We start from the raw sequence: 25535 nt of genomic DNA on the forward strand, positions 1-25535 counted from the left end.
TCATCATTTATGCTTTATTCCAACCAACAAATGCTTGAAGTTCACAGTTACAGTCTACTGGATACTGCATGCTATGTCCAGGAAATCCCCAAGTATCTACATACAGGCATCAAAAAAAAATTAAATTGGTACAAAATATAAATACACCTAATTCAACCCATTTACAGTCAATGACTGTATTACAATCACTCCTACACCAACCCTTTTCTCCACCACCTCCCCACATTACACCACATGCACACGAGTTCACTTTTACTAAAAAAAAATCTAGAAATGTTGGAAAGCTGAAATAAAAACCCAACAGTCAGAAAATGCAGCAGGTCCAACAGAATCTGGAAAAGAGAAAAAAAAGGGTGAATTTTAGGCCCTTGCTCAGTACTCATTTTTGAGTAAAGTACTTCAGTTTTGGAACAATTAACATTTCTAGTAAAACTAACACCCTGGGACTTGAGGTGCTGGACTAGCAGATGTTCCAGCCTTTTGGATATTATTAAAACCCAAAACTTTTTTTTAAAAAGTTATACAACTGTACAAATTTTCCAGTGAACTTGGTGAGTTTAAAGGGAGTAGGATAAAACAGGGCCCTGATGAGTTTTGGCTTGTACAAGCTGAAACATATAAGCACTCTGGACTCTAGCCCACACCAGACCCCAGCTGCCCTGCTGGCCCACTGCAAACCTACCCACAGTGCCAATCCCATGGGTTTGTGGATGACAAGGAATGAGCCAGATGCTGAACCATCAGGATTTCCACACAATCAGATACTAGATTATTGGAATTTTAATGTGCTTACCAAGTAGAAATCAGGGAAGACATTCTGTCCTCTGTTCATTCCTCCATGTACATCTAAAATATGCAACTTGCTTCAGGAATGAGTCCAGCATTTTTGCATCTACTTCCCCAGCATTCTGGATATCTGCAAGTTCCTACATTAAGTAGTGAACTTTATGTCAGTTTGTACCTTTATCCTCATGTCTGGTATTCAAGGTTCAACATGTAGAAATCCTCTTGGCCAACACTTTCAATACCACTGATTTGTTTTAGCTTGCTACCCACTTCCAGTTACAAGCTCGTTTTCAGAACTCAATTCTCTGGCCATGGCCTATACGGACCCTCAATACTTGGCAGCCTGAATTGAACACAACACTCAGGGTGAAGTTTTCAGCTTCACTGCCACTTAGCTGTAAGTGGTGAAAATTATGATGTATTGGGCTTTTTCTTTTTTTTAGAAAAATGTGTATAACTGTCACATCCTATGCCAATTTAGCAGTGGGACAACCTATATCCAACTTGCATAGTTAGTGAGTCCACTGGTACATTGTTAGCTTTTTTTGGCCAAAAAAAATAAGAGGGGTTTGGGCCCTGTACGTGGAGGTGACCCCAGCACGTGGAAGAATGTTTTCCTAAAATTAGTTCGGAATAATCAGACAACTCATCACTGAATGGTTCTGAGTGTTAGCAAGACTTGTCCCTCAAAGCCTTACTGTGGAGCCAAGGGTACCTTCCGTCTAGCCCATAGTCAACACTATCAGTGCCCACCTCAGAACTCATACTGGGAGAGCAAAGGCTGGGCCAAAATTGCTTCATCGTGTTGAGTGACCTGCCTGGGTGCCACAGCTGCCATCAACTTGTAGAAGAATCATAGACCTATTGTAATATAGGAGACTGCCATTCTATCAACTCAGTGCCTCCTGCAGCACCAATCTTACTAGGTCCATCACACAGCTCTTTTCCCCATAGCTTTCCATCCGTCCATTCCCCTTCTGACTCTGCTTCCTTCACATCTACAGGTGAGTTCTAGATCAGAGCTACACTTGGCGTAAAACTTGCCTCGCACCTCCCTTATACCTTTTATCCCAAATTTAAAATCCATATCACTTGTTGAACTGGCTCCTTCTACCATCCTTTCTACAAGATCACAAACCCCACCTTTCCCAGACTCACCTGATAACAGAAATCTCTCACCTGCCCCCTCTCTGGGACCTTCACATTCCTTCCCAGACTGCTGATGAAACCAGAAGGAATATTCCAGCTGTGGCCTGACGAGGGTTTATACAGGTTCAGTGCACCTATCCTGGTTTTATAACGATGCTGCTATTTATGAATCCCAAGATCCCATCAGCTTCATTAATTGTTCTCTCAACATGTCCTGTCACTTTCAAGGATTTGTGCATATACACCCAGCTGCCTCTGCTCCTGCAAACCGTTGTGAACTGTCAGTAAGTCCATTTGATTCTTTCTGCCAAAGTCTATCACTATGTACTTCTTGTAAGGAAGTCTATCTACCTCGTCTCCTCAGACTGTCTTCTTGCAATTTATTACACCACACTGTTTACCGCACTGCCAAACTTCGTACCATCTCCAAACTTTACCCTGCGCACCCTTACGTCAGTGATACATGTGGTGCCCACGCTGAGCCCTGCAGGACACTGCTGTTTACCAGATATTTTCGTTCCCCCTCCAAGGTTTAAGTTCCATCTGCCCTTCACCCCTCCCCTAATGGGTCCCACATTCCAGCACTGTGTGTTCCTGCTCAATGCCGCCTTCACCCTCCCCTCGCTCCCTGCCTCTGTCTCCTAACTCCACCCCCCTCCCCCTCCCGGCTCAAGCTTCTCATCATCTTTCCCCCCTCCGTAATCCATCAATCACCTCGGGGCCTGTCTCACCACTCGCCGCTCCTCTTTATACTGAGCATCTTCCCTCTCGGCGCTGATGCTGGGCTACCACCAGAAACGTCGACAATTCCTTCCTCCCACAGATGCTGCCTGACCCACTGACTTCCTCCAGCTGATTATTTGTTGGACCAGATTCCAGAATCTGCAGTCTCCTAACTACCAACTTTCAGTCTGAAAAACTGTATCACTGCTGTTTCTTTGCTTTGCGCCAATTTCCTACCTTCTTGTTACTGCTTTTTAATTCAATAGGTCCCAGTTTTCCTTACTATCTCACTGGTGGTGGGAAGGGGGTTGGTGGGTCAAGCGTTTACAGTTGCTGCATTGTTTCCGTGTTTGGGGTGGACCCTATAAACCTGGAAAGCTGATAAAAATCCATAGTTACCACCACAAATCACTGTACTCTTTAAATACAGTCTCTACGATCTGGTTTGAAATCTTGTTTCTTCTGAAATTCCGTACTGCTCCAGTGGATCCTGCGGTCAGATACAGGAACAAGCATTACTCCAAGAACAAGGGACAGTCACCAGCAGTGCTTCACTTCATCATTTCACTGTTCTAGAATAGAAATCTGCAAAGGATATTGTACTTCCAAGAGGTGGTTGGTAACAGTAGAGCAGCAGGATATTCAGTCGAGACGGCCTCTGTTTCAAACTCTACTTCTCTACTGACAGCTTCTGTTGTTTTCTATGAAGGGCGTCTATTGAATTATTTCTGGAGAGTTTCTCCTGCCTCCCCCCACTCCCCACACACATATTCTGATATTGAACCACAGGCACCCCAAGCCCTTATCCAAAAGTCATTCTTTACATGCACGCCCAGACACAGACTTTAAGTTGCTATGGTGAAGGCAAATACAAAGCCAAATTTAATCCTATTCTCTGAAATCTAGCCCATCACTCCCTCATACTTCTGCTACTTGTGTGACGGATCCATCAAATACAGCTTCTGATCATTAAGGGGCCTTTAAGGAACAGTGGCCACAATGTGATAGAATTTTGTGTGAAGACTGGAAACTATTTAGTTCAAATCAGAAACCATGGTCTTAAACCTAAATGAAAGCACTAGTTGTGAATTAGCCAAGGTAAATAGGGAAACTACATTAATAAGGTATGATAACAAGTAAGCAATGGCTAACTTTTAAAAATATATATAGTTTACAAGTTATTTATATCCACTTAAAGCAATAAACATAGGAAATGGTCCAGTCATGGCCAGCAAAGGTTAAAGATAGTATTGGATTGAAGTTAAAGGCTTGTAACATTTTCAAAAACAACCCTGGAGAGTGGAGAACTTCAGAATTCAGCTCAGGAGGATCAAGACATTGATAAGGGTAGGATACAAGAGCAGACAAGCAAGAAACAAAAAACAGATTGTAGGAGCTTCTATAGATATGCAAAAAGGAAAAGATTAACAAAGTTAGTGGTTCCCTTAGAGACAGAGAGAAAATAAATTACTACTGGGGAAATAAGGAAATGGTGGAGACACTGTACTTCTTGGGAGCTAGTGGAGGATCACAACTCTATAGGGTAAATGAGCTCAAAAGAAATTAGTTTTATTAAAGTACTAGTGCTGCAGAAATTAATGGGATTGAAAGATGATAAATCCTCAGAACCCAATGACCTGCATACTAGGGTCTCAAAAATGATGGCTACAGAAACAGCTCAGTCTGTCAACATCTTCCAGAGTTCCTAAATTTTGCAACAGTCCTCACAGATTGGAAGCTAGCAAATATAACATCATTATTTCAACAAGGAGGGAGAGAGAAAAAGATGGGAACTCCAGACCAGTTAGCCTGACACAGTCAGTCGGGAAAACACAAACTATTATAAGGAAGTGGAAACTGGGCACTTGGAAATTAATAGTAGGATTGGGCATGGATTTATGAAAGGAAGTTTATTGGCATTTGTTGAGATTGTAATGAGCAGAAAAGATAAGGGTGAGCCAGTTGAACTAATGCATTTGGACTTTCAGAAAGCATTCAAGGCTTTTCCCCATCACTGACGTTGGTTTAACAGGTCTGTGGTTCCTGACTCCTCTTTCTCCTTTCTTTAACAGCAGGGTTACATTTGCTACCCAACAATCCACAGGAACAATCCCAGAATCTAAATATCTCTGGAAGACGATAACCTGAGCATCTAAAGCCACCTCTTTCAAAGCTCTCAGACATAAATCCCAAAAACTTGATTTATCAGCTTTGAAGCTCATCAACTTCCTCATACTATTTTTTGACCAATACTTAGTTTGTTCAGTTCCTCATTCTAGCTGGACGCTTGATCCTTAAACATATCTGGTAGGTGTTGTCTTTAGTGAAGACAGATGCAAATTTCTATGTCATTTCCTTACTCCCCATTACAAATTCTCCCAATTCCGTCTAAACTATTTCCTAGTTTTTTTGGAAAGTAGTTGTTGATTTTCCCTATTTATATGCACTGTAGACACAGCTTGACTCTTGACTTGCCCCATTACTATTCACTTTTGCCTTCTAACATCCACTTTATCATTTAATCTCTCCTGCCTTCTATCCCCTTCATCGCCATTCCTTTTGTTCTGTTCTTCCTGCATGCCTGCATCACTGACCACCTCCTGTTCTGCTGAAGGGGGTCATTCACCTTAAACACGGCTGTTTTCTTTCCTCTCCATACACGATGCCCGACCAAGTGAGTTTCTCCACAGTATTTCAATTTTTTTTTACTGCCTTGACTTCTTGAAGATTTTGTTCAATAAGTCTGCAGTGAAGACATTCGATGAGTTTGTAATTGATATTTGGGAAATAGATTTTTCTAGCCTTGAAGTATTAAATTCCATGTGACATTCCTACCAATCAACAACTGTGGATCTAAACAGGAGCCCTCCTGGCTTATACTGTACCAATGAATTCAGTGGAGGGGAGCTTTACCCAAATAATCAGAGACAATTTTTTTTTGCTGGGGTGAAATAACCACAAAGCAACATTCACCATGCAAGGTAATGCAAACTGACTTACTGACAAACTACAAACAGGTAACTTCCTTTAACAGCTCAGAGCTGCAATGGTAGTAGTAAGTAGAATACATAAGGCTTATTAAAGTAATGGGGACAGCCTTGCTAAAGGGATGTGGAACATCTAAATTCTACACTACCCTCAAAACGGGCAAATCTGCCAGCTAATAAACCCAACCAGAGTCTACAAGTAGAATCTGGGCATTGTGCAAAGGGTGGAGCAACCTGTGGGGCTTGGGGAGAAGCTACAGAACGTGTATGTGGTATAAGGTTGGGCCCAGCATACCGACATGAAGAAGTAACACGTGTTATGCACAAGGGGGAAATCAGATGAGACCATGAGACATAGGAGCAGAATTAGGCCATTCGGCCCACCCAGTCTGCTCAATGTACCATATGGTTGATGTACTAACATACTGGTGTGAATAACAGGGAGGAGGGGGCATGAGTTATTTTGGATGGCTCGATGTAATAAATAGTACGCCACAGGGCTGGATGCTGGGCTTCAATTTTTTTATATATATATATAAATGACTAGGATGAAAGCAAAGATACAGTTTACTAAATTTGGTGGATAACACAAAAGATAGGTAGGGTAACGATACTGAAAGGTGCAAGGTACTGTTGTGACCAGTTTCTATCCCTCCATCAATACCATTTCAACAGGTTGTCTGCAAGGCAAATTGGCTCCATGAAGCTGCCCAATGCTCCGTATAAAGGCAAGCTAGTACTTATGGACCATATCCTGTTGCCTCACAATAGCAGTGCCCTCCTGTGGGGTGAACGTGCACCCTCAGTCACATTGAGGGCGGCGTCCAGCAACAGTGAAGGAACAACGTGGATCAAGTTGGTTGGTGTGTGATGAGAAGGGGAGTTGGACAGGTACATGGATAGGAAAGGTTTAGAAGGTTATGGGACCAGCTTGGATGGGCACCTTGGTCAGCATGGACCAGTTGGGCCGAAGGGCCTGTTTCTGCGCTGTATGACTCTACGACGCAAGGAAAATGGGTTAAGGGAGTGGGAAATGATCTGGCAAAAAGTGTAATGGGGGAATATGTACAATTATCTATGTTGGCAGTTAAAATAGCATATTTGTTAAGTGCAAGAGATGCCTAATCTCCAAGATGCAAAGGGCTCGGTGTGTCCAAGCACATGATTTGCAAAAAGGCATCAGGCAGAAGCAGCAGGTAATTGGGAAAGCTATCAGGACGTTGTTTATTGCAAAAGCAACGGAAGTAGAGAGGTTATGCTTCAATGATACAGGGCATGTTAAGTCTACACCTGGAGTACTGTGTACAGTATTTACCTACTCCAGCAGGCAAGTGTGTTGAACACAATCCAGGGAAGGTTAATTAGACCGATGCCAGAAATGAACGGGTTCTCTGAGGAATGGCTGGACAGGTTAGGTTTGTATCTGACGTCTTTAGAAGAGTGAGGGGGGTTCTTCAGGCACAGTATTGTAGCGGTTGGCATAACGCTTTACAGCACCAGCAATCTGGGTTCAAATCTGGCCACTGTCTGTAAGGAGTTTGCATGTTCTCCCCGTGTCTGCGTGGGTTTCCTCACTGTGTGTTTCGATGTACATGGGACTAATAAATTTCAATCAAAAAGATCTTTAAGATTGGTGGACGTGGAGGCTGTTTCTTGTATGAGAATCTGAATCGGTGAGGGGGGGGGGGGGGGGGGGGGGGTGGAGGTCACTATTTCAAAGCAAGTGGTTGCCCACTGAAGACTGAGATGTGGCATAGTCTTTCCCCTCAGTGGACTGGGAATCTTTAAAATATTTTCCTCAAAGTGTGGCAGAAGCAGCGCCTTAATATTTTTAAGGCAGATTTGGATAAGAGTCTTGAGAAGCTGTGTTGTGAAGGGTTAGTGAAGATAGGAGTGCAGAGTTAAGGTTAATTAGATGAGCCATGAACTGTTGAATGGCAGGACAGACTGGAAGGGAAGAGTGGTCTTCTCCTGCTCCCATGTGTATGCAAGTGAGTGATTCACAAAATAAGGACAGGTCCTCCCCAGCTTATCAATGCCTGATTTATGTACAGCCTATACATATGAACAAGCATTTGGTAGACTGGTGGGACAGATTTGCCGGCTGCTATGGGGTTGCAGGCACCTTCTACCAGGTGGGAACTCTGTTCGCGGCTGCATTTCTGACTTCTGAACTGTCCGGGACTCAACAGATCACAGGAACAGAGCCCTGTTTTAACCTGGGGAGGGCCTGCACGGGGAAAATTAGCTTCACATTCAAACTTTAAATACTTTAGTACCTTCCACGCACCCCCCCCACCCCCGAAGATATAAGATAACGAGACAGACAGCTGACATACCCAAGACAGGTCGAATGTTTACCTTCTGTACCATGAACATTTTCAAACTCCCAATGTTACTGTTGTAATTTAAACAGTCATTCATCAATTAACAACTTTCACCAAACTTCCAAATTTTAATCAAACCAACCAGAAATTGAAGTGCCAACAGAACTGTAATCTAGTTGAGATTGTGGAGAAAAATGTTTCTGGATTGCATGGAGCCTGTAGAATTGTGAGTAGTTTAATCCTGCAGTTCTCCCAAGTTAAATGAACAGCAAAAAAGAATTTAAAATAAACTTCTTGATATCTTGCACCGTAATGTTCAGTGCTGTGATTTCAATAGATTTTGAATAGTAACGAATCATTCTGAAAACTCACTTTTCCAGTTATTTTTTTAATTTCATTTCGGTAAAATATTAAACTTTGCCGCATGTACTCGTAGCTGTAAAACAAAAACAATGATTAAAATCTATAAAAGCAAAAATATTGAGATTCAAACATGAACTATATATTCCCCCAAGTGTTTTTAATACCCAAAGCTTTGGACCAAATCTAGTTTCCACAGGTCCGCCATCTCTGCCCTCGGTCACCCCACTCTTGTTCCTAAACTGCTCAGGATGGAAGGGGCTTACTTTACTGGTCTGAAGCATCTTGGACTTGACAACACAGTCCGAGTGGCAGCATGAACCCCCCATGATGCACCGAGGAAGTCTTACCCCAACAAAAACTGAAAGCTGGCAATGCAGCACCTCCAGCTTTGCTGGCTGTCAAAGCTACAAAAGAGAAAAATGTCTCTGAATGTCTGACATTCAGAAGCAATTAAATATTTAAAAATGAAGTAATCCAAGTATTTTAAAATGGATTAAAAAATATTAAACATAGAGTTTGCTAAAAATTCAATCAATAATGAACTCGTTTCCCCTCTGCAGTCCTACAGTCTTTATTGAAATCATTGGTTGTTGGGTCTGTGGTCCTATGCCAAGCAAAGAGCCGATTCCACACTGCAAATGCCAGTGAATCCCTGCAAGGTGGCGCTCCAAGAGATTCCACATGGAGTCCAACAGTGGAGCAAACTAACAAATTCAACATTCCAAATTTGTCTGCATGTCCAGGGTTTCCAAGTTTTATTACAAATGAGAAGTCCTGGACTTGCTTTCTTTTAAATATACATCACCTGAAATTATCAGCATGGTCAAGACTATTGCATTCACTGTCAGAGCACAGAATTAATTGCCAATTTTAATTCTGTGCGATAAACAACAAATAGTTTTTCCAACCAAAACATCCAATGCATTGAACATTTTTTTCCCCCAGGAACCTTCCAACCACTTCAAATATTCTACTGATCTTCCCTGCATCAACAATATTCATTACAGCAAATTCTAGCTGAACTTTGTTGATCATAAATCCAACCACAAGATTTTGAGTTGGTTAAATGATGCTAAACTCAGGACCTTTGACGTGGATCAATGCCACAGTTGTCAGAAGAGGCATCTGCTCAATAAATTTAAGCAAATTTAAGATGACCTAGTTTCAACAAACACAAAGTAATTTTAGATTCTGTGTAGAGCACCTTTCATAAAATAAACCTGTGGGTTATTTTAATGAAGGCTTCTGTAGGTACCATAGATATTCCTCGCTATAAAGACTACAGAAAAAGGGAGATGGCAAACAGATAATGACTGTGTTTACATACCTAGCTTTTGTAAGAGCTTCAATCCACTCTTCACATTCATCTTTAGTTTCACATGTAAATGAATATTTTCTTTCTGGCTCATCCACAAATGCTGTAATCAAATAATAACACTATAGTGGAAGCAAGTTAAAAGATGCAGTTTCTTTGGCTATAGTCACCAACACTCAGCCTTGCAACCACAGGAAAAAAAATAGCATTACTAAAATTTTCTGCTCAATTCACTTGTCTTAATTAGTTAGTTCTAATCAGTTAGTTGGAAATACTGGGTTTAGCAAATGCTACACTTTGACCTGTTACTTCAGCCTATTCTTGCCTCATTAAGTATATTTTTTCTACCGTAACCATATTCTCTCTCCTTGTGCCCACCTTCTTCCATCAAGCTGCACTTATGATAGGGGAAGAAAATGGCCACAGGATTGAAAACAGTTGGCTGCATTTAAGGTTTTAAAAAAAAAAATCTGAGTCACCCTCAGCAGGGTCTCAAATGGTGCTGACAACTGTACAACAGGAACTTTTCACAGGCAAGCTGCAGACCCCATAGCAGCATTGGGTGGTTTTATATTTAAAAAAAATTAACTTGCTGACAATGTACATCCTTAGTGGCAAAGGATTAGCATGCACCTTATACAGCACTCAAAAAATGTTACTTCCTTTGACTATTTAAAGATGTGCAGGCCAAGTTGTTATACTTTAAGAGTTAGGGTTTGAAATTCCCTTGGGTTTTAATGAATAAAAGAAAACATCCAAAGGTCAACATGGAGAAACTGTTTCTCTTCCAACCAATAAAACGTCACATCAGCACTACGTGCTAAATTGTCGTCTGCTTTGCTTCAAGAGTACCATGTATGAATTTCCAAAATGCAGATGTGGACAACTAACAAATCCCATTTGTTTGAGGCTACACACGAGATGCTGGTCAGGCAGCATCTGTAAAGAGGAAAATGGACAGTTGACATTTCAGGTTGAGACCCTTCACCTGCTGCCTGATACAGAGTTCCTCCAGTATCTCATGTGTTGCTCCAGATTCCAGCATCTGCAGTCTCGTCTCCATTTATTTGAGGGAAGTACTGGTCAGCGGCAACTTTAATAAACTAATGACTGAATGTGCACAGGTTACTGTTACAGATCTCAATACACATCACATTTTAGAGACTGAATATTTATAGTTATTAAACAATTTTGCAAACACAAATAGAAACCAATGAAAACCCTGAACTAAAAATAGAGGAGAAAACTTCTATTTAGAGTCACACCATGGATTCAACTCATGAAATCTGAGCCAACCATCAAACACCCATCTACACTAATCCCATTTTAATTCTCCTGTGCTCATCCACTCACCTACCCACTAGGGGCAATTTACAGTGGCCAATTAACCTGCCAACCTGCACGTCTTTGGGATGAGAGAGGAAACAGGAGCAGCTGGAACAAGCCCATTCGGTCACAGGAAGAACGCATAATCTCCAGACAAACAGCACTGGAAATCAGGATTGAACCCAGGTCGCTGGAGCTATGCAGCAAGGGGCCTAGTAATCTGGAATAATGAACACAATACAAGAATACGTAATTGAAATGAGGCAAAATGCCCCCTCTATAAAATGTATTTTGCAGCTAAATATAAATGCTCTATTATTTGACACAGAAAAAGGTATAAATTTGGAGTTACTTTCCTTATGCAGTTAAAGAAAAAAGTCATGACATTATGAATTTAATGCCAGATACCCACTCTTTGAGGTGGACTTTCCTTAAGTAAGCTTTATGATAACACTAACTGTAGGTTACTTGAAATCACAAGAAGCCACATAGTGGTGCAGCACAGATGCAAGCAAAAAAAAACCATAGCCTTGAACATTAGCGCTTGTACAGAAGTTCTGTGCATTCTTTTTGTACATAATCATATTTCTTGAAAGCAGGTGGCAGTTGAAATGATAACTTATCAACACAAGGACAACTATAAAGAAAACGAACATGTTTTAGAATGATGGAAGTTTCTGCCCCCACTACTGCCTCCCTGAAAAATAAAATAAATAAACATCTTAACGGCACAAAATGTTTTTTCTTCCAAAAATAAAAGACCCCTTTGTTAGGAAGATGTGGTTGGTACATGATTACAGACTCAGGCTACCAGATGAAAACAGATCTCTTTGTTGACTGCAAAATGCAGTGTAAAACCCATTCGGTTCGTCTTAATCCACAATTGTACTTTGCTCGCACAATCACCATATAACGAGGCAATCTCCTCCTAAAGCCACAAAGGCAGCCACGGGGAAATGGAAAAGATGTTGAGGATTAATATTCTAGAAAGTTTCCCCTGTACATGCAGGGAGTTACTTGACCTGATGGTGCAAACATTGTCACAAGTTGTTCATGTGGGAATGTGTTCCAATAGCCAATCATAATGGTGACAAAAAAAAAAATCAAAGAAAAATTAATTATCACTCTGTATCTAAATAGGAGGATACAGCATCAGTCTCTGAACTGGAGGCAGAAATTAAATGATACATTGGCTATAGAGATAGCTAGAGAAGAAAAACAAAAATCTGCACTGGCAATTAAACACTGCTGGTATGACATATTTTAAGTTAGGGAGATAGAAAAGTTATACTTAGTGAAAATACACAGCAGTCAAAAAAAATACAGGTGTCTCAAGACAGAAACACATAAGGTTATAAAGGATCAATCACACAAATAAAGGTATTAACAGGCCACTTAAGGCGGCAGAGAAATAAAAACATACAGTAGGAGTCGGCCATTTGGCCCCCTCAGACCTGCCTTGCCATTCAATGAGATTGTGGCTGGTCCTTTACTTCAGGAAAAGGAAACTTTCCTGTACTAACTCCATATCCCTCAATACCAAAAAAATCCATCCATCTCAGTCTTAAATATACTCCATGACTGAACCTCCATAGTCCTCTTGGGTTGACAAAACTTCTTCCCATCTGTCCTGACTAATGAAACCCCAATTCTTAGACGGATGGTGCCCTCTGATTCTAGATAACAGGCCAGGGGAAACAAAGAATTTTGTACATTTCAATGATCGCTCTTCTAAACTTTAAAGAGCATTGGCCTAGTCTGCTTAATCTCTCCTCATGTTACCACCCTTTGCGACCAAACTCCACCATCCCCCCTTTAATTCCAGGAATCAGTTTGGTGAACCTTCACTGCACTTTCCTTATCACAAGTACAGCCTTCCTGAGATAGGCAGACACGACCTGTACAAATATTCCAGATCTCATAGGGCTGTACAATAATTGAAGTTATGTCCTTTACTCTTTTTACAGTAAAACCCTTTACTATCACATGGGATATGTTCCAGGAATGACTGTGGATACAATTTATTTCCTCCTGTGATTACTTTATGGGTAGGGATTGCAAAACTGATCAAGACTTTAATTTGCTGGATGATTTGCCCTGAAACTTTAAGGTGGTAACTGATGTGAACCTTGAATTGTTAGTGTGACATTTAATACTTTAGTATCAAAACACCTGAGTGGGGAGGGTTTATGCTTTTTGACGGTTCACTCAAAAATTTTTTTTAAATTTAAAAATAAAGTAATTCTTATGGAGATCACCTAGAGGTCCAAACTGGTTATGATGTATGGTAGAAAAGCCAATAGTTTTAAGAGTTTTGTCAGTAATGCACTGATGGGTTGAGACTCAAAATTGGTTAAACTGCCAAACTTAAGGCTATCCTGTACTCATAGTAGCGAAGACCAACGTACCTTTTCTTGACGAATTGTCTGCTGAACCTGTTTGTGAACTTAGTGATTCCTGTACAAGGCCAGCCAAGCTGCACTGAACACCAATAACTTTCAATCTCTCGCCGTTTAAATAAAATACTCCACCTTTGTTTATTTCTGGCAAAAATGGATAATGTCACATTTTCCCCAAATGACATTCCAATTACCATGTCTTCATCCTTTCACTTAACCCATCAATATCCCCTTGAAGCCTCTCAGCATCTTCCTCACAATGCACCTACCACCAGCTTAGTATCAGCAACCTTGGATATATTGTACTTGGTCCCCTCATCCTGATCACTGGCATGGTAGCGTAGCAGTTAGCGTAACGCTTTACAGCGCCAGCGACCCCGGTTCAAATCCGGCCACTGTCTGTGAGGAGTTTGTACGTTCTCCCTGTGACTGCGTGGGTTTCCTCCAGGTGCTCTGGTTTCCTCCCACATTCCAAAGACATACAGGTTAGGAAGTTGCGGGCATGTCATGTTGGCGCCGGAAGCGTGGCGACACTTGTGGGCTGCCCCCAGAACACCACGCAAAAGATGCATTTCACTGTGTGTTTCGATGTACATGTGACAAATAAAGATATCTCATCTCACTGACATAGATCATGAACATGCAGGACCCTTGATTGTGTGGCTAGGGTCAAGCGCCATCTATAAATTCGCTAATGACACCACTGTTGCTGGCAGAATCTCAGATGGCGATGAGGCGGCATACAGGAGTAAGATAGATCGGCTGGTCGAGTGGTGTCGCAACAACAACCTCACACTCAACGTCAGCAAGACCAAGGAATTGATTGTGGACTTCAGGAGGGGCAAGTCGAGAGAACACACACCAGTCCTCATTGAGGGGTCAGTGGTGGGCGTCAACATCTCAGAGGACCTATCTTAGGCCCAACACATCGATGCAATCATGAAGGCGGCATGCCAGTGGCTCTACTTTGTTAGGAGTTTGAAGAGATTTGGTATGTCAAAGACTCATGCAAATTTCTATAGATGTACGATGGAGAGCATTCTGACTGGTTGCATCACCGCCTGGTATGGAGGCTCCACTGCACAGGATCGCAAGAGGCTGCAGAGGGTTGTAGACACAGCCAGCTCCATCACGGGCACAACCCTTCCCTCCATCGAGGACATCTTCAAGAGGCGGTGTCTCAAGGAAGGGGCATCCACCATTAGGACCCTCATCATCTGGGACATACCCTCTTCTCATTTACTACCATCAGGAGGAGGTACAGGAGCCTGAAGACCCACACTCAACATTTCAGGAACAGCTTCTTCCCCTCGGCCATCAGATTTCTGAATGGTCCATGAACTCTACCTTGCTATTCCTCTTTCGCACTATTTACTTATTTATTTTTTGGTAACTTATAGTAACTTTTGTCTTGCACTGTACTGCTGCCAGAAAACAACAAATTTCACGACATACGTCAGTAATAATAAACCAGATTCTGACCCCAGAACCCCACTTGTCACAACCTCCGTTTTCTATCATTAACCAATGCTCATTCCATGCCAGTATATTATCCCCAATCCCATGTGCTAATTTTGTTTAATAATCTCTTGTGAGGAACTCTATCGAAAGAGTTCTGCAAGTGCACTGATTATTCTGAATATGAAATATAAAAATAAATTAAGAAACAATAAAGTTAATCATGAAGGAAATTATTGCTCAAAATTAGTCAGAAGAAGCAGGGAAAGGAGGATAGGGAATGGAGATCCTACCACATGTATAGAATCTTCATGCAAAAAGCCCAGCAAGGGAGGATTCACTACTGGTTCCTAGTAAGCTGTAAATGCCAGAGAGCAAGAGAAGCATGGGCAATAGTGATCACAAAGTAGTTCAAATTACGATAATAAATGGAAAAGAATAAAAGTATGACAAAGACCAGAGTAATACATCTGAATATTTTAATCATGAGTTCTAAAAAAAAAGTACTTGAAAATTAAAATTAGACTTATTGGAACAAGGTAGGACAGAAGCACTTCAAATACTCTGCAAGAAGAATATTTGCTTCAACAATCATAAAATATATTAATTGAAAACAAAATGCTGCAGATACTAGAAAACTGAAATAAAAACAGAAAATTCAAAGGCTAGCAGGTATAGGTAGCATCTGTGGAGAAAGAAACACAGTTAATGTTCCAGGTCAATGATCTTTCATCAGAACTGGAGAAGTGAGAAACAAGGTACAGAAAGTGGGTTGTAGAAAACGGGATGTCTGTGATAGGGTTCGGACCAAGGCTGTCCAGGTGACACAGATGCAGTTGATGCCATCTGAAGGAGGGCGATGAATGCTTGGGTATGTTACACTTGATCCGTCTGAAGGAATGCAAAAAGAGGGAGATGAATACGGGCAGCAGAGAGCAAACAAAACAACACTGGAATTATGAGATGCAGAAGACCGTGTTCGGTTACAACATTAATTCTGTTTTTCTCTCCTTACTGATGGTGCCTGATCTCGAGCATTTCCTAGCATTCGCATTTATTTCAGATTACTTGTAACCACGATATCCTGGATCTCACAGTTCCAGCATTTTTTTTCCTCTTTGTCCTTGTACATTGATCCACAGAGATCAGCAATGATTAATCCTCTGATTAGCTCTTTGATAAATGACATCAACAGCATGTGTGTCAGCTGGACAGCCATGGTCTCCAGTCTATCAAAGACATTCCTTTGTTCTCTCCAGCCCTCCTCACTCTCTGCAATTTAAAACACACTTCTTTTCTCTCTTTTCCAGGCTGTCAGTTCTGTTTCTCTCATCACAGATGATGTCTAACCTGCTAAGCCCTTTTTGGTTTTATTTTATATAAATGCTAATGAGACATTATTTAATAAAAAGATAAGCAAAATGGAAGGCAAGGAAAGCTTATGCTAAATACATGAGCAGCAGTGGAGAGCACGAGAACTGAAGATACAAAGAAAAAGAAACGATCTACAAACACATAGAAAGTGGAACAACAAATATTATTTGCTACTTCACTATCTGATAGGGAAACAGATCAAGTATTCATGGTAACAGGAGAGATTAGAACTGGCATGACTGTACTTATAATGCAAGACATAATTAATAAGTTATCTGAAAATATGGAACTTACTACCACACAGTGAAGTTCAGGCAAAACAATGTAGAAAAATTTAGCCAAGGTGGGTTAATAAGAGAGAAAGGCACAGAGAGTTCGGCTGATGGAGTTAGGTGAAGACAGACAGGAGATGGCTTGGGAGGAACACAAGTGCGAGCATAGACTGGTGCAGTCCAATATTTTGTTTTGGTGCTGTAGATTATATTCAATAACCACATTAATATACATCACATTTCAAAACAGAATTTAATAATTATTCAAGTTCATCTGCAGTTATTACTAACAGAAAATAGAAGTAAAACTCAAGTTACCTAATGAGAAGCCAGTGTCATCTTCCTTCTGGATTCTGCACTGCTCAAGTAATAAGGCACCAACAGGCTGGTAAATAGATAACATCAGGATATTAACACGTTTTTCAATACAGAATTTCCAAAACAGTTACTCTTTCCCTGTTGACAACGTGCCCACTCCTGTTCAGCTGGCAAAATCAGTGGATAAATGAATAATCTGCTACATCAAGATTTTAAATACTTATGAAAGTTTGGTCTGAATTGTACTGCACGACAAGCAGGAAAATTGTCAGTAGTTAAACACATTTTCCTTTGTTTCTATCTTAATAAAAGACAGGCCATAAATTGTTTTATATTCAGCTAAACATCTCCAGACTATTGCATGGACACAACTGATTGACCAAAACATTCAAAATGTTAAAGAAGTGGATATATTTTGTGCTCTCAAGAATGATGTTATGCCATTGAAGAGCTGCTGGGAGGGGGATATCCACATGTGGACTGATGTAGCGAACTTGCAGTAGCACAGAGGATTTACAGTGACAGAGCAAGGATGGCACTGAGGTTATGAAGCACTCAGGAGACCTGATGCAACCAGAATGAGAAGGATAACAGGAGTGGTGAATTGGAAAATTATGGAGAAATGATGGTAGGCTGGATAAATAATCATGAAAAACCTCAAAGGCATCATTGTCCAGAACGTGGATTACAATAAAGCTGGCTGGGTGACATCATGCAATTTTCTTTTAATTAAAAGTGTCAACAGGCAGCAAAACATTTCTGCTGAAGAAGTCGTGTATTTGTGGTGCCATCGCTGGAGGCTTTCTGACGGGTTATGAAGTCATGGATAGAACTGTGACAAGTGATCTGCATACTAATTAAACTTTAAAGCAGTCTTACCTCCTCTTCATCAATTCTGAAGTAGAAAAGGAAGTTGACAACTAGTTTCACTAGCCGACATTTTGCAGCTGAATAAAAGGAACATGCAAATATTACCAGAAACATTCTTAATTCTTTGCCCATCTTGGTTCCAAAAACATTAGTTCAAGATATTACTGATTTGAACATCCTCATGTAGAAGAGAGACAAAAGAGACCACAAATGCTGGAATCTGGAGCAACAAACAATCTGCTGGGAAAACTCAGGGGTCAAGCACCATCTCTGAGAGGAAAGGAATTGTCAATGCTTTAGGCTGAAACCCTGCATCAGGATGAAATGTCGATAATTCCTCCCCCCCACCCCCCATGTTACTCGATCTGCTGAGTTCTTCCAGCAGATCAATTGTTGCTCCTCATCTAACATTATGGTGCAGCTAGCTCAAATATTTGGGTGGATGAGGAGATAAACATTGCACCAACTGCTCTGAGATGTATAAGTCAGGAACAACAAGGTTTTCAGACACTTAAAGGTAACTGTAATTTGAGGGTAAAAATTGCTGCAGAATTCAAAGAGGCTACAAGTATATGTGACACATATTTAATTCTACAGTTAACCCAGTTGAAAGTAGCAATACATAGCAGCTGCAAGGAGACAGTGGCTAATAATAGTGGCAACTTTAAATGGTTTGACAGGAACTTGTAGAATATGAAAGTTGTTCATTCAAATACTAAATATAATAAACAGTTGTATCTCCTGCACCAAGCTCAATGTAAAATTAGGTCTGATCAGAACAGCACCGATGTTCTTTGCTCACCTATCACAAAGTGTTGTCTCTCTGGATTTTGAAAAGATCATTGATGAGCAATGATGCCCAAGTTACCTGTCATAATTAATTTGAAGTTCATTCAGAACAGTGAACCTTACTCATGGCTACTAAATCTAAAGACCCATTTGTTCATTAGAATACCTCTTGCAATCTTTGAAATTTGCATCTGTGATACAGGTCACAACAACTGCACTATTGTCATAATTCATGACAGGACATAGTAACACCTCGAAATAAATATGCATTTGAGTATTAAAGCAATCCTTTTTAAAATGATCTAGAGGTTATTTTTTTATTGTCATGTACCTGTTGTGTTTTTTTTAAAAAGCTGACACTAACTGAATTTCCTTAATTGAATTTAACCCAGTATATTCACAGGGAGGGGAAGAGGAGGAAAAAAAAAAGTTTGAAACAAGACTCCTTTCACAACACTTCCCATTCTGAACACAAGCAAGCATTCACTCCAACTGGCTGGAGTGTTCAAGAACATCTTCAACCTCTCACTGATGCAGTCAGAGGTTTCCATCTGCTTCAAAAGGGCATCAATCATACCGGTGCTCAAGAAGAGCAGGGTAAGCTGCCTCAACGACTATCACCCAGTAGCACTCACATCTACTGTGCTTTGAGAAGTTGGTCATGGCTAGAATTTTAATTCCTGCCTGAGCAAGCAACTGGACCCGCTGCAATTTGCTGACCACCACAACAGGTCTACAGCTGATACAATCTCACTGGCTCTTTACTTGGCTTTGGAGCACACAGACAGCAGGAAAACATCCATCAAGCCGCTGCTTATCAATTACAGCTCAGCATTCAACACCATCATTGCCCCAGTACTGATCAACAAACTTCAAAACCTGGGCCCCCGTACTTCCTTATCGGGAGACCAGTCAGTGAGGATTGGTAATAACGTCTCTTCCGAGCTGACAGTCAACACAGGCACACCTCAAGGATGCGTGCTTAGCCTGCTGCTCTACTCTCCCCACACTCATGACTGTGTGGCAAGGCACAGCTCAAACACCATCTGTAAATTTGCTGATGACACCACTGTTGTTGGCAGAATCTCAGATGGCGACGAAGAGACGTACAGGAGTGAGATAGAGTGGCTGGTTGAGTGGTGTCACAACAACAACCTCACACTCAATGTCAGCAAGACCAAAGAATTGATTGTGGATTTCAGGAAGGAGAAGTTGGGAGAACACACACCAGTCCTCATTGAGGGGCTAGCGCTGGAAAGGGTGAGCAGCTTCAGGTTCCTGGGCATCAACATCTCAGATCAACATCCTGGGACCAACACATTGATACAATCATGAAGAAGGCACGCCAGCAACTCTCCTTCATTAGGAGCTTGAGGAGATTTGGTATGTCACCAAAGACTCTTGCAAATTTCTACAAATGTACGGTGGAGATGTGACTGGTATGGAGGCTCCAATGTGCAGGATTGCAAGAAGCTGCAGACGGTTGTACACTCAGCCAGCTCCATCACAGGCACAAACTTCCCCATCATTGAGGACATCTTCAAGAGGCGGTGCCTCAAGAAGGCAGCATCAATCATTAAGGACCCTCAATCTAGGACATGCCCTCTTCTCGTTACTACCATCAGGGAGGTGGTACAGGAGCCTGAAGACCCACACAACGTTTTAGGAAGAGCTTCTTCCCCTTCGCCATAAGATTTCTGAATGGTCCATGAACACTACCTCACTATTCCTCTTTTGCACTATTTACTTGGTAACTTTTATGTCTTTGCACCGTACTGCTGCCGCAAAACAACAAATTTCACAACATGTCAGGGATAATAAAACTGATTCTGAATAGATTAATGAACGCAGTTAGAGACTGAATGGACAGGCTCTGCAAAGCGTTCATCCTATCTGTGTTTGCTTTCTCCTTTGCAGAGGAGACTACATTGTGAACACTGAATGAAATACACTAAATTGGAAGTAGTACAAGAGTTGCTGCTTCATCTGGAAGACCGTTGTGCCTCAAGGTGGTGAAAAGGGATGAGGTAAAATAGATGCAACTTCTGTGGTTACTGCTGCAAGAAGGGATGTTGTTGGCAGAGATGGACGAGTGGACCAAGAAGTCACAAAGGGAATGGTCCCTTTGGAATACTAAAGTGTGTGTGGGGGGGGCGGGGGAGGAGAAAGAAACATGTGTCAGATGTGTCCCCTGGCGGAATCGAATTCAAGGTGACATAAATTGCATAGGATGATCCATTGAATGTGGAGGTTGGTGGGGTGGAAAGAAGACCAGGGGATATCCATCTTTGCTGCACTGGGAAGAGAATGGGCAAGAGCAATGACAAGCTGTGGTCAAGGAGAAAGGAAGACATCTCTGAGGTACAAGTGTAGGAACTCTCATCATTGGAGTAGTTATGACAGAGATGGAGGAATTGGGAGAATGGAAAGGAGTCCTTACAACTTGCACAGTGGACGGAAGGTGAATTGCTGTGAGCATCGGAGAGCTTGTAATGGACACCAGTTTTTAACCTATGCTGTCGGATGGAGACAGACAAATCCAGAAAGGGACGGAAAATGTCAGAGTGTAGAAGTGAGAGCAGGGTGGAAATTGAAAGCAGAGGGGCTGAAATTTGAATCCTGTATAAGTAGCAGAAGCAACATCTACATAGCTGTCAATGTCCTGGAAGCATAGAGAAGGGACTCGTATAGGAGCGAGAAAAAAAAAAGGATTGTTCCATGCATCCAATAGAGACAGTTCCCATAGCTATACCTTTGCAACTCTCTGGTTTGCTCTTCCATCTCTGCAAATCATTCCTCTTCTCCCAGCACTTTCCATGCAACTGCAGGAGATGCAAAACCTGCTCTTCATCTGTCCCACCATCCAGGGAAAATAACAGTCCATTTTGGTGAAGCAATGATTAACTTTCACTTCTAATCTGGTGCACCGCATTGGATGCTCATGATGTGGTCTCCTCTATAAATCAGGAAACCCAACACAGATTGGGCAACAGCTTTGTGGAGCATCTCGATTCAGTCTGCAGGTCAGCCCTTAGATTCTTCTTGCATGTCACTTTAGTTCCTCCCCCATTTCCTCTCCAATGGCTTTGGCTGTGACCTCTTATACTGCCCCAACAAGGTCCAATGTAAGCTTGGGGAATAGCTCCTCATCTCCCACCTGGGCACTTTGCAGCCTTCCAAATTCAATATGGAATTCAACAACGTCAGGTTACTCGTTCTTCTGTTTGGATCAGAATGGCCAGTTCAGCTGTAAAATTATCCATCTGTAACAATACCTCTTTTTTTTCTCCTTTTGGTTTCAGGTTCACCAACAGCTCTGACCTGCACTTCACAGCTTTAACGCATCACTTTATTTTTTCAACTTTCTAACTCCCCTCATTAATCTATTAACCCAAGGCACAGTTTCCAATCATATCCTCTCTATGTAAAACTACCTACTTCCATGTTTATCTCTCCCATTGAAAAATCATGTTTTCTATCCCCGATGCATTTCATATTTTCTTACAACATAGGAGGCCATTTAGCCCATTGAGTTTATGAAGGCTCTCAGGTGGCTCGTCAGTGCCATTTCCTCACTTATTTCTCTGCAAACTATTCTCTCCTACATGCCCTCAACTCCCTTCTTGTTTCTCCTAGCACCACCCACCTACAGTAGGGGACAATTTTTACAGTAGCCAATTAACCTACCAGCATGATTTTGGGATGTAGGAGGAAACTGGAACATCCAAGGAATACTCACACGGTAACAGGGAGAGCACCAACATTAACTGCTGCACCATTGTGCCCTATGGACTCAATTGCTGCAATGGCTTCCTTTATCGCATTTTCTCCATAGACTACATGCTATTCAAAATTCTACAGAATGTACCTTATAAAACCTTTTTGATCATTACCTATGTCCGACATGCATTTATCCCAGAAATTAATGTCCCAAATTTTAAAATGTTATGTATATCCAGTCTAATCCTAACCTTTGTACCTTTCCAGTTTTACAACTTTCTTCCTTATCACAGCCTCATTTCTAGGTCTCTCCTTTGCCCCATTAGTGGCGAAATTGTTTACAGTACGAAACACTCCCTGATATACTAATCCTAAACTCTACAGCTCTACCTTAATATTCACTTTCATCAAGATTTTAGTCACCCTACAGAAACACCTTGAACATCTCAAAAGCAGCCAGAAATGTTTAACAACTTTTTAAAAAAATAGCAAGTTGTTGCTGCTGTATAATCAGTTGCCACCCTCCTGCCCCACTGGATTTACATTTGGAACAAAAAGGATAATAATATTGTAGTTGCACTAATGGACGAGTATCCCAGAGGTCTAAACAAATGACACTAATAATCTAACATACTATTTCTAATGGGGAAGTCAAAGTTATTTTAATTAAAATAAATTGTGAATAAAACAAAACTAGTATGACTAATGGTGACCAGTCAAATACTGGGTCATCATACAATCCACCTGGGTCACTAATGCCCTTCAGGGAATGAAATTTGCTGTCCTTGTGTGCGTGACTCCAAACTATTCTTTCACTTCACTGTCTGTTGAAATGGCCTAGTAAGCCAGTCAGCTGAAGGAGCAATTCGAGATGGGTAACAGATGCCCAGTGAGTTCCATTAGCAAACAGTGGTTCATATAGTTCACTGCTAATTATAACTTGAAGTGTGAAGGTTTGAGACAACTCTTGCACACTATTTTCACCAGTTGTCAACATTAGATGTTGCATTAACAAATCTTGGTTAAAATATAATCCTTCCAAAGAAAGGTCAAATATTAACTGTTTCTTTCTCCACGATTACTGACTCACCTGAATATTTCAAGTATTTTTTGTTTTTATATAACACCATGTTCTTCTGCCACTCCTGTAAGCAACCACCTTTCCCCTCTGACGTCTCTCTCCTTCAAATTTATTCTTTTATAATCTTTCATAGAAGCATTACTGTTAAGAAACAGAAGGTAGCCATTTGGTCCGTCAATTCTATGCCATCTTTGACTAGAGCAACCTCACCACATTCATTCCTTCACTCTTTACCCTGAACCCTGCAAGTTATTCTCTCTCAAGTCCCTATCCAACTCCCTTTTGAAGGCAATAATGATTTAATTCGTACCAGCCCTAAGAATTTCAGAATTGTAACCATTGTCTGTGTAAAAATAACTTTTACTTCACTCCTTTGTATTGTTTGTCCAGAATTTAAAATCTTTACCCCCTAGTCAGTGAAGCATTCCTTCTATCTACCCTTTCTGAACCAATCATAATCTTGCAGACCTTTATCATATCTCTTAAATCTATGTTCTAAAGAGAACAATTCCAGTTCGTCCAGTCTAACCTGACATTTGAAAGCCTTCATTTTGGAATTATTTTGGCACATCTTTTCTGCACCCTTTCTAGGACTTTCATACCCTTCCTAGGACTTTCATACCCTTCCTAAGGTGTGGCAGCCAGAACCGGATGCACTACTCCAGTTTCATCTAATCTGCATTTAATGCAGATTCAACACAACTTCCCCCACTTTTGTACATCCCTCAAGTGATGGAACCCATAAGGTTTACTAACAACTTTCTCATCACGTCCTGTCACGTTCAAGAATTTAAGCATAGCTCAGGGGGGCACCTTGGTCTGCATGGACAAGTTGGGCCAAAGGGCCTGTTTCCATGTATGACAAACTCAGGGCCCTCTGTTCCCAGACTTTGTTCATAGAACAGTTGCTCCAGCTTCCAGCATCTGCAGTCACTTGTGACCCTCCATTCATGTGTCTATCTACAGCCTCTTAAAAACCACTCATATCTGCTTCTACCATTACCTCTGGCAGCATGTTCCAGGCACCTACCACTCTGTGTAAAAAAAAACTTGCCCTAGTACATCAGTTTTAAACTTTCCCCCTCTCATGTTAAGTCCACACCCTCTAGTACTTGACATTTTAACGCTGGGGGGGTGGGAGAATGGTATTGGTATATTGTCACTTGTACCGAGGTCCAGTGAAAAACTTGTCTTGCATGCCCATCGTACAGGTCAATTCGTTACACAGTGCAGTTACATTGAGTTAGTACAGGGTCCATTGATGTAGTACAGGTAAAAACAATAACAGTACAGAGTAAAGTGTCACAGCTACAGAGAAAGTGCATTGCAATAAGGTGCAAGGTCACAACAAGGTAGACCGTGAGGTCATAGTCCATCTCATCGTATAAGGAAACCATTCAATAGTCTTATCACAGTGGGGTAGAAGCTATCCTTAGGTCTGGTGGTACGTGCCCTCAGGCTCCTGTATCTTCTACCCGATGGAAGAGGAGGAAGAGGAGAGAAGAGAGAATGTTCCGGGTGGGTGGGGTCTTTGATTATGCTGGCTGCTACACCAAGACAGCGAGAGGTAAAGACATAGTCCAAGGAGGGGAGGCTGATGTCCATGATGTGCTGGGCTGTGTCCACAACTCTCTGCAGTTTCTTGCGGTCCTGAGCAGAGCAGTTGCCGTACCAAGCCATGATGCATCCAGATCCAGGCCCTTGCACCTCATTGTCTACCTGCACTGCAATTTCTTTGTAACTTTAACACTATATTCTGCATTTTGTTATTGCTTTACCCTTGTGCTACCTCAATATTTTGAAATGATCTGTATGAATGGCTTGCAATACGAAGTTTTTCACTGTACCTCAGTACGTGACAATAATAAACCAATACCCTCCAATCCATGTAGTAGCATAGTGTAGTGGTTAGCGTAATGCTACTACAGCGCCAGTGACCCAAGTTCGATTCCCACCGCTGTCTGTAAGGAGTTTGTACATTCACCCTGTGTCTGCGTGGGTTTCCTCCCACATTCCAAAGACATACGGGTTAGGAAATTGTGGGCATGCTATGTTGGCACCAGAAGCATGGCAACACTTGCAGGCTGCCCCCAAATCACTACGCAAAAACATGCATTTCACTGTGTTTCAATGTACATGTGACTAATAAAGAAATCTTATACCTCTTCTGCACCAAAGCCTCCACATCCTTCCTTCAATGGGGTGACCGGAATTGCACACAATACTCCAAGTGCAGCCTAAAGATACAGAAGCCTGAAGGCACATACCACCAGACTTC

The 25535-nt window shown here is 41.5% G+C and overlaps 1 protein-coding gene across 2 annotated transcripts in view; it reads right to left on the minus strand.

The window, feature by feature from the left end:
• The window catches only part of plekhj1 (pleckstrin homology domain containing, family J member 1), a 26397-nt gene continuing 862 nt past the window's right edge, over positions 1 to 25535 (minus strand). The window contains exons 2-7 of one of the 2 annotated variants that reach the window (XM_052038191.1): positions 17677 to 17744; positions 16798 to 16864; positions 9663 to 9753; positions 8345 to 8408; positions 3058 to 3148; positions 1 to 96 (exon numbers count right to left, since the gene is read on the minus strand). In XM_052038191.1, the coding sequence (XP_051894151.1) occupies positions 3092 to 3148; positions 8345 to 8408; positions 9663 to 9753; positions 16798 to 16864; positions 17677 to 17744 (347 nt within the window). In that variant the 3' untranslated portion in view covers positions 1 to 96; positions 3058 to 3091. Of the gene's footprint in view, positions 333 to 3057; positions 3149 to 8344; positions 8409 to 9662; positions 9754 to 16797; positions 16865 to 17676; positions 17745 to 25535 lie in introns of both variants that reach the window. The other variant, XM_052038190.1, reaches the window with a different exon arrangement.

Source organism: Pristis pectinata, chromosome 24 (genome assembly GCF_009764475.1).
Source record: "Pristis pectinata isolate sPriPec2 chromosome 24, sPriPec2.1.pri, whole genome shotgun sequence".
Classification (NCBI taxonomy): domain Eukaryota; kingdom Metazoa; phylum Chordata; class Chondrichthyes; order Rhinopristiformes; family Pristidae; genus Pristis; species Pristis pectinata.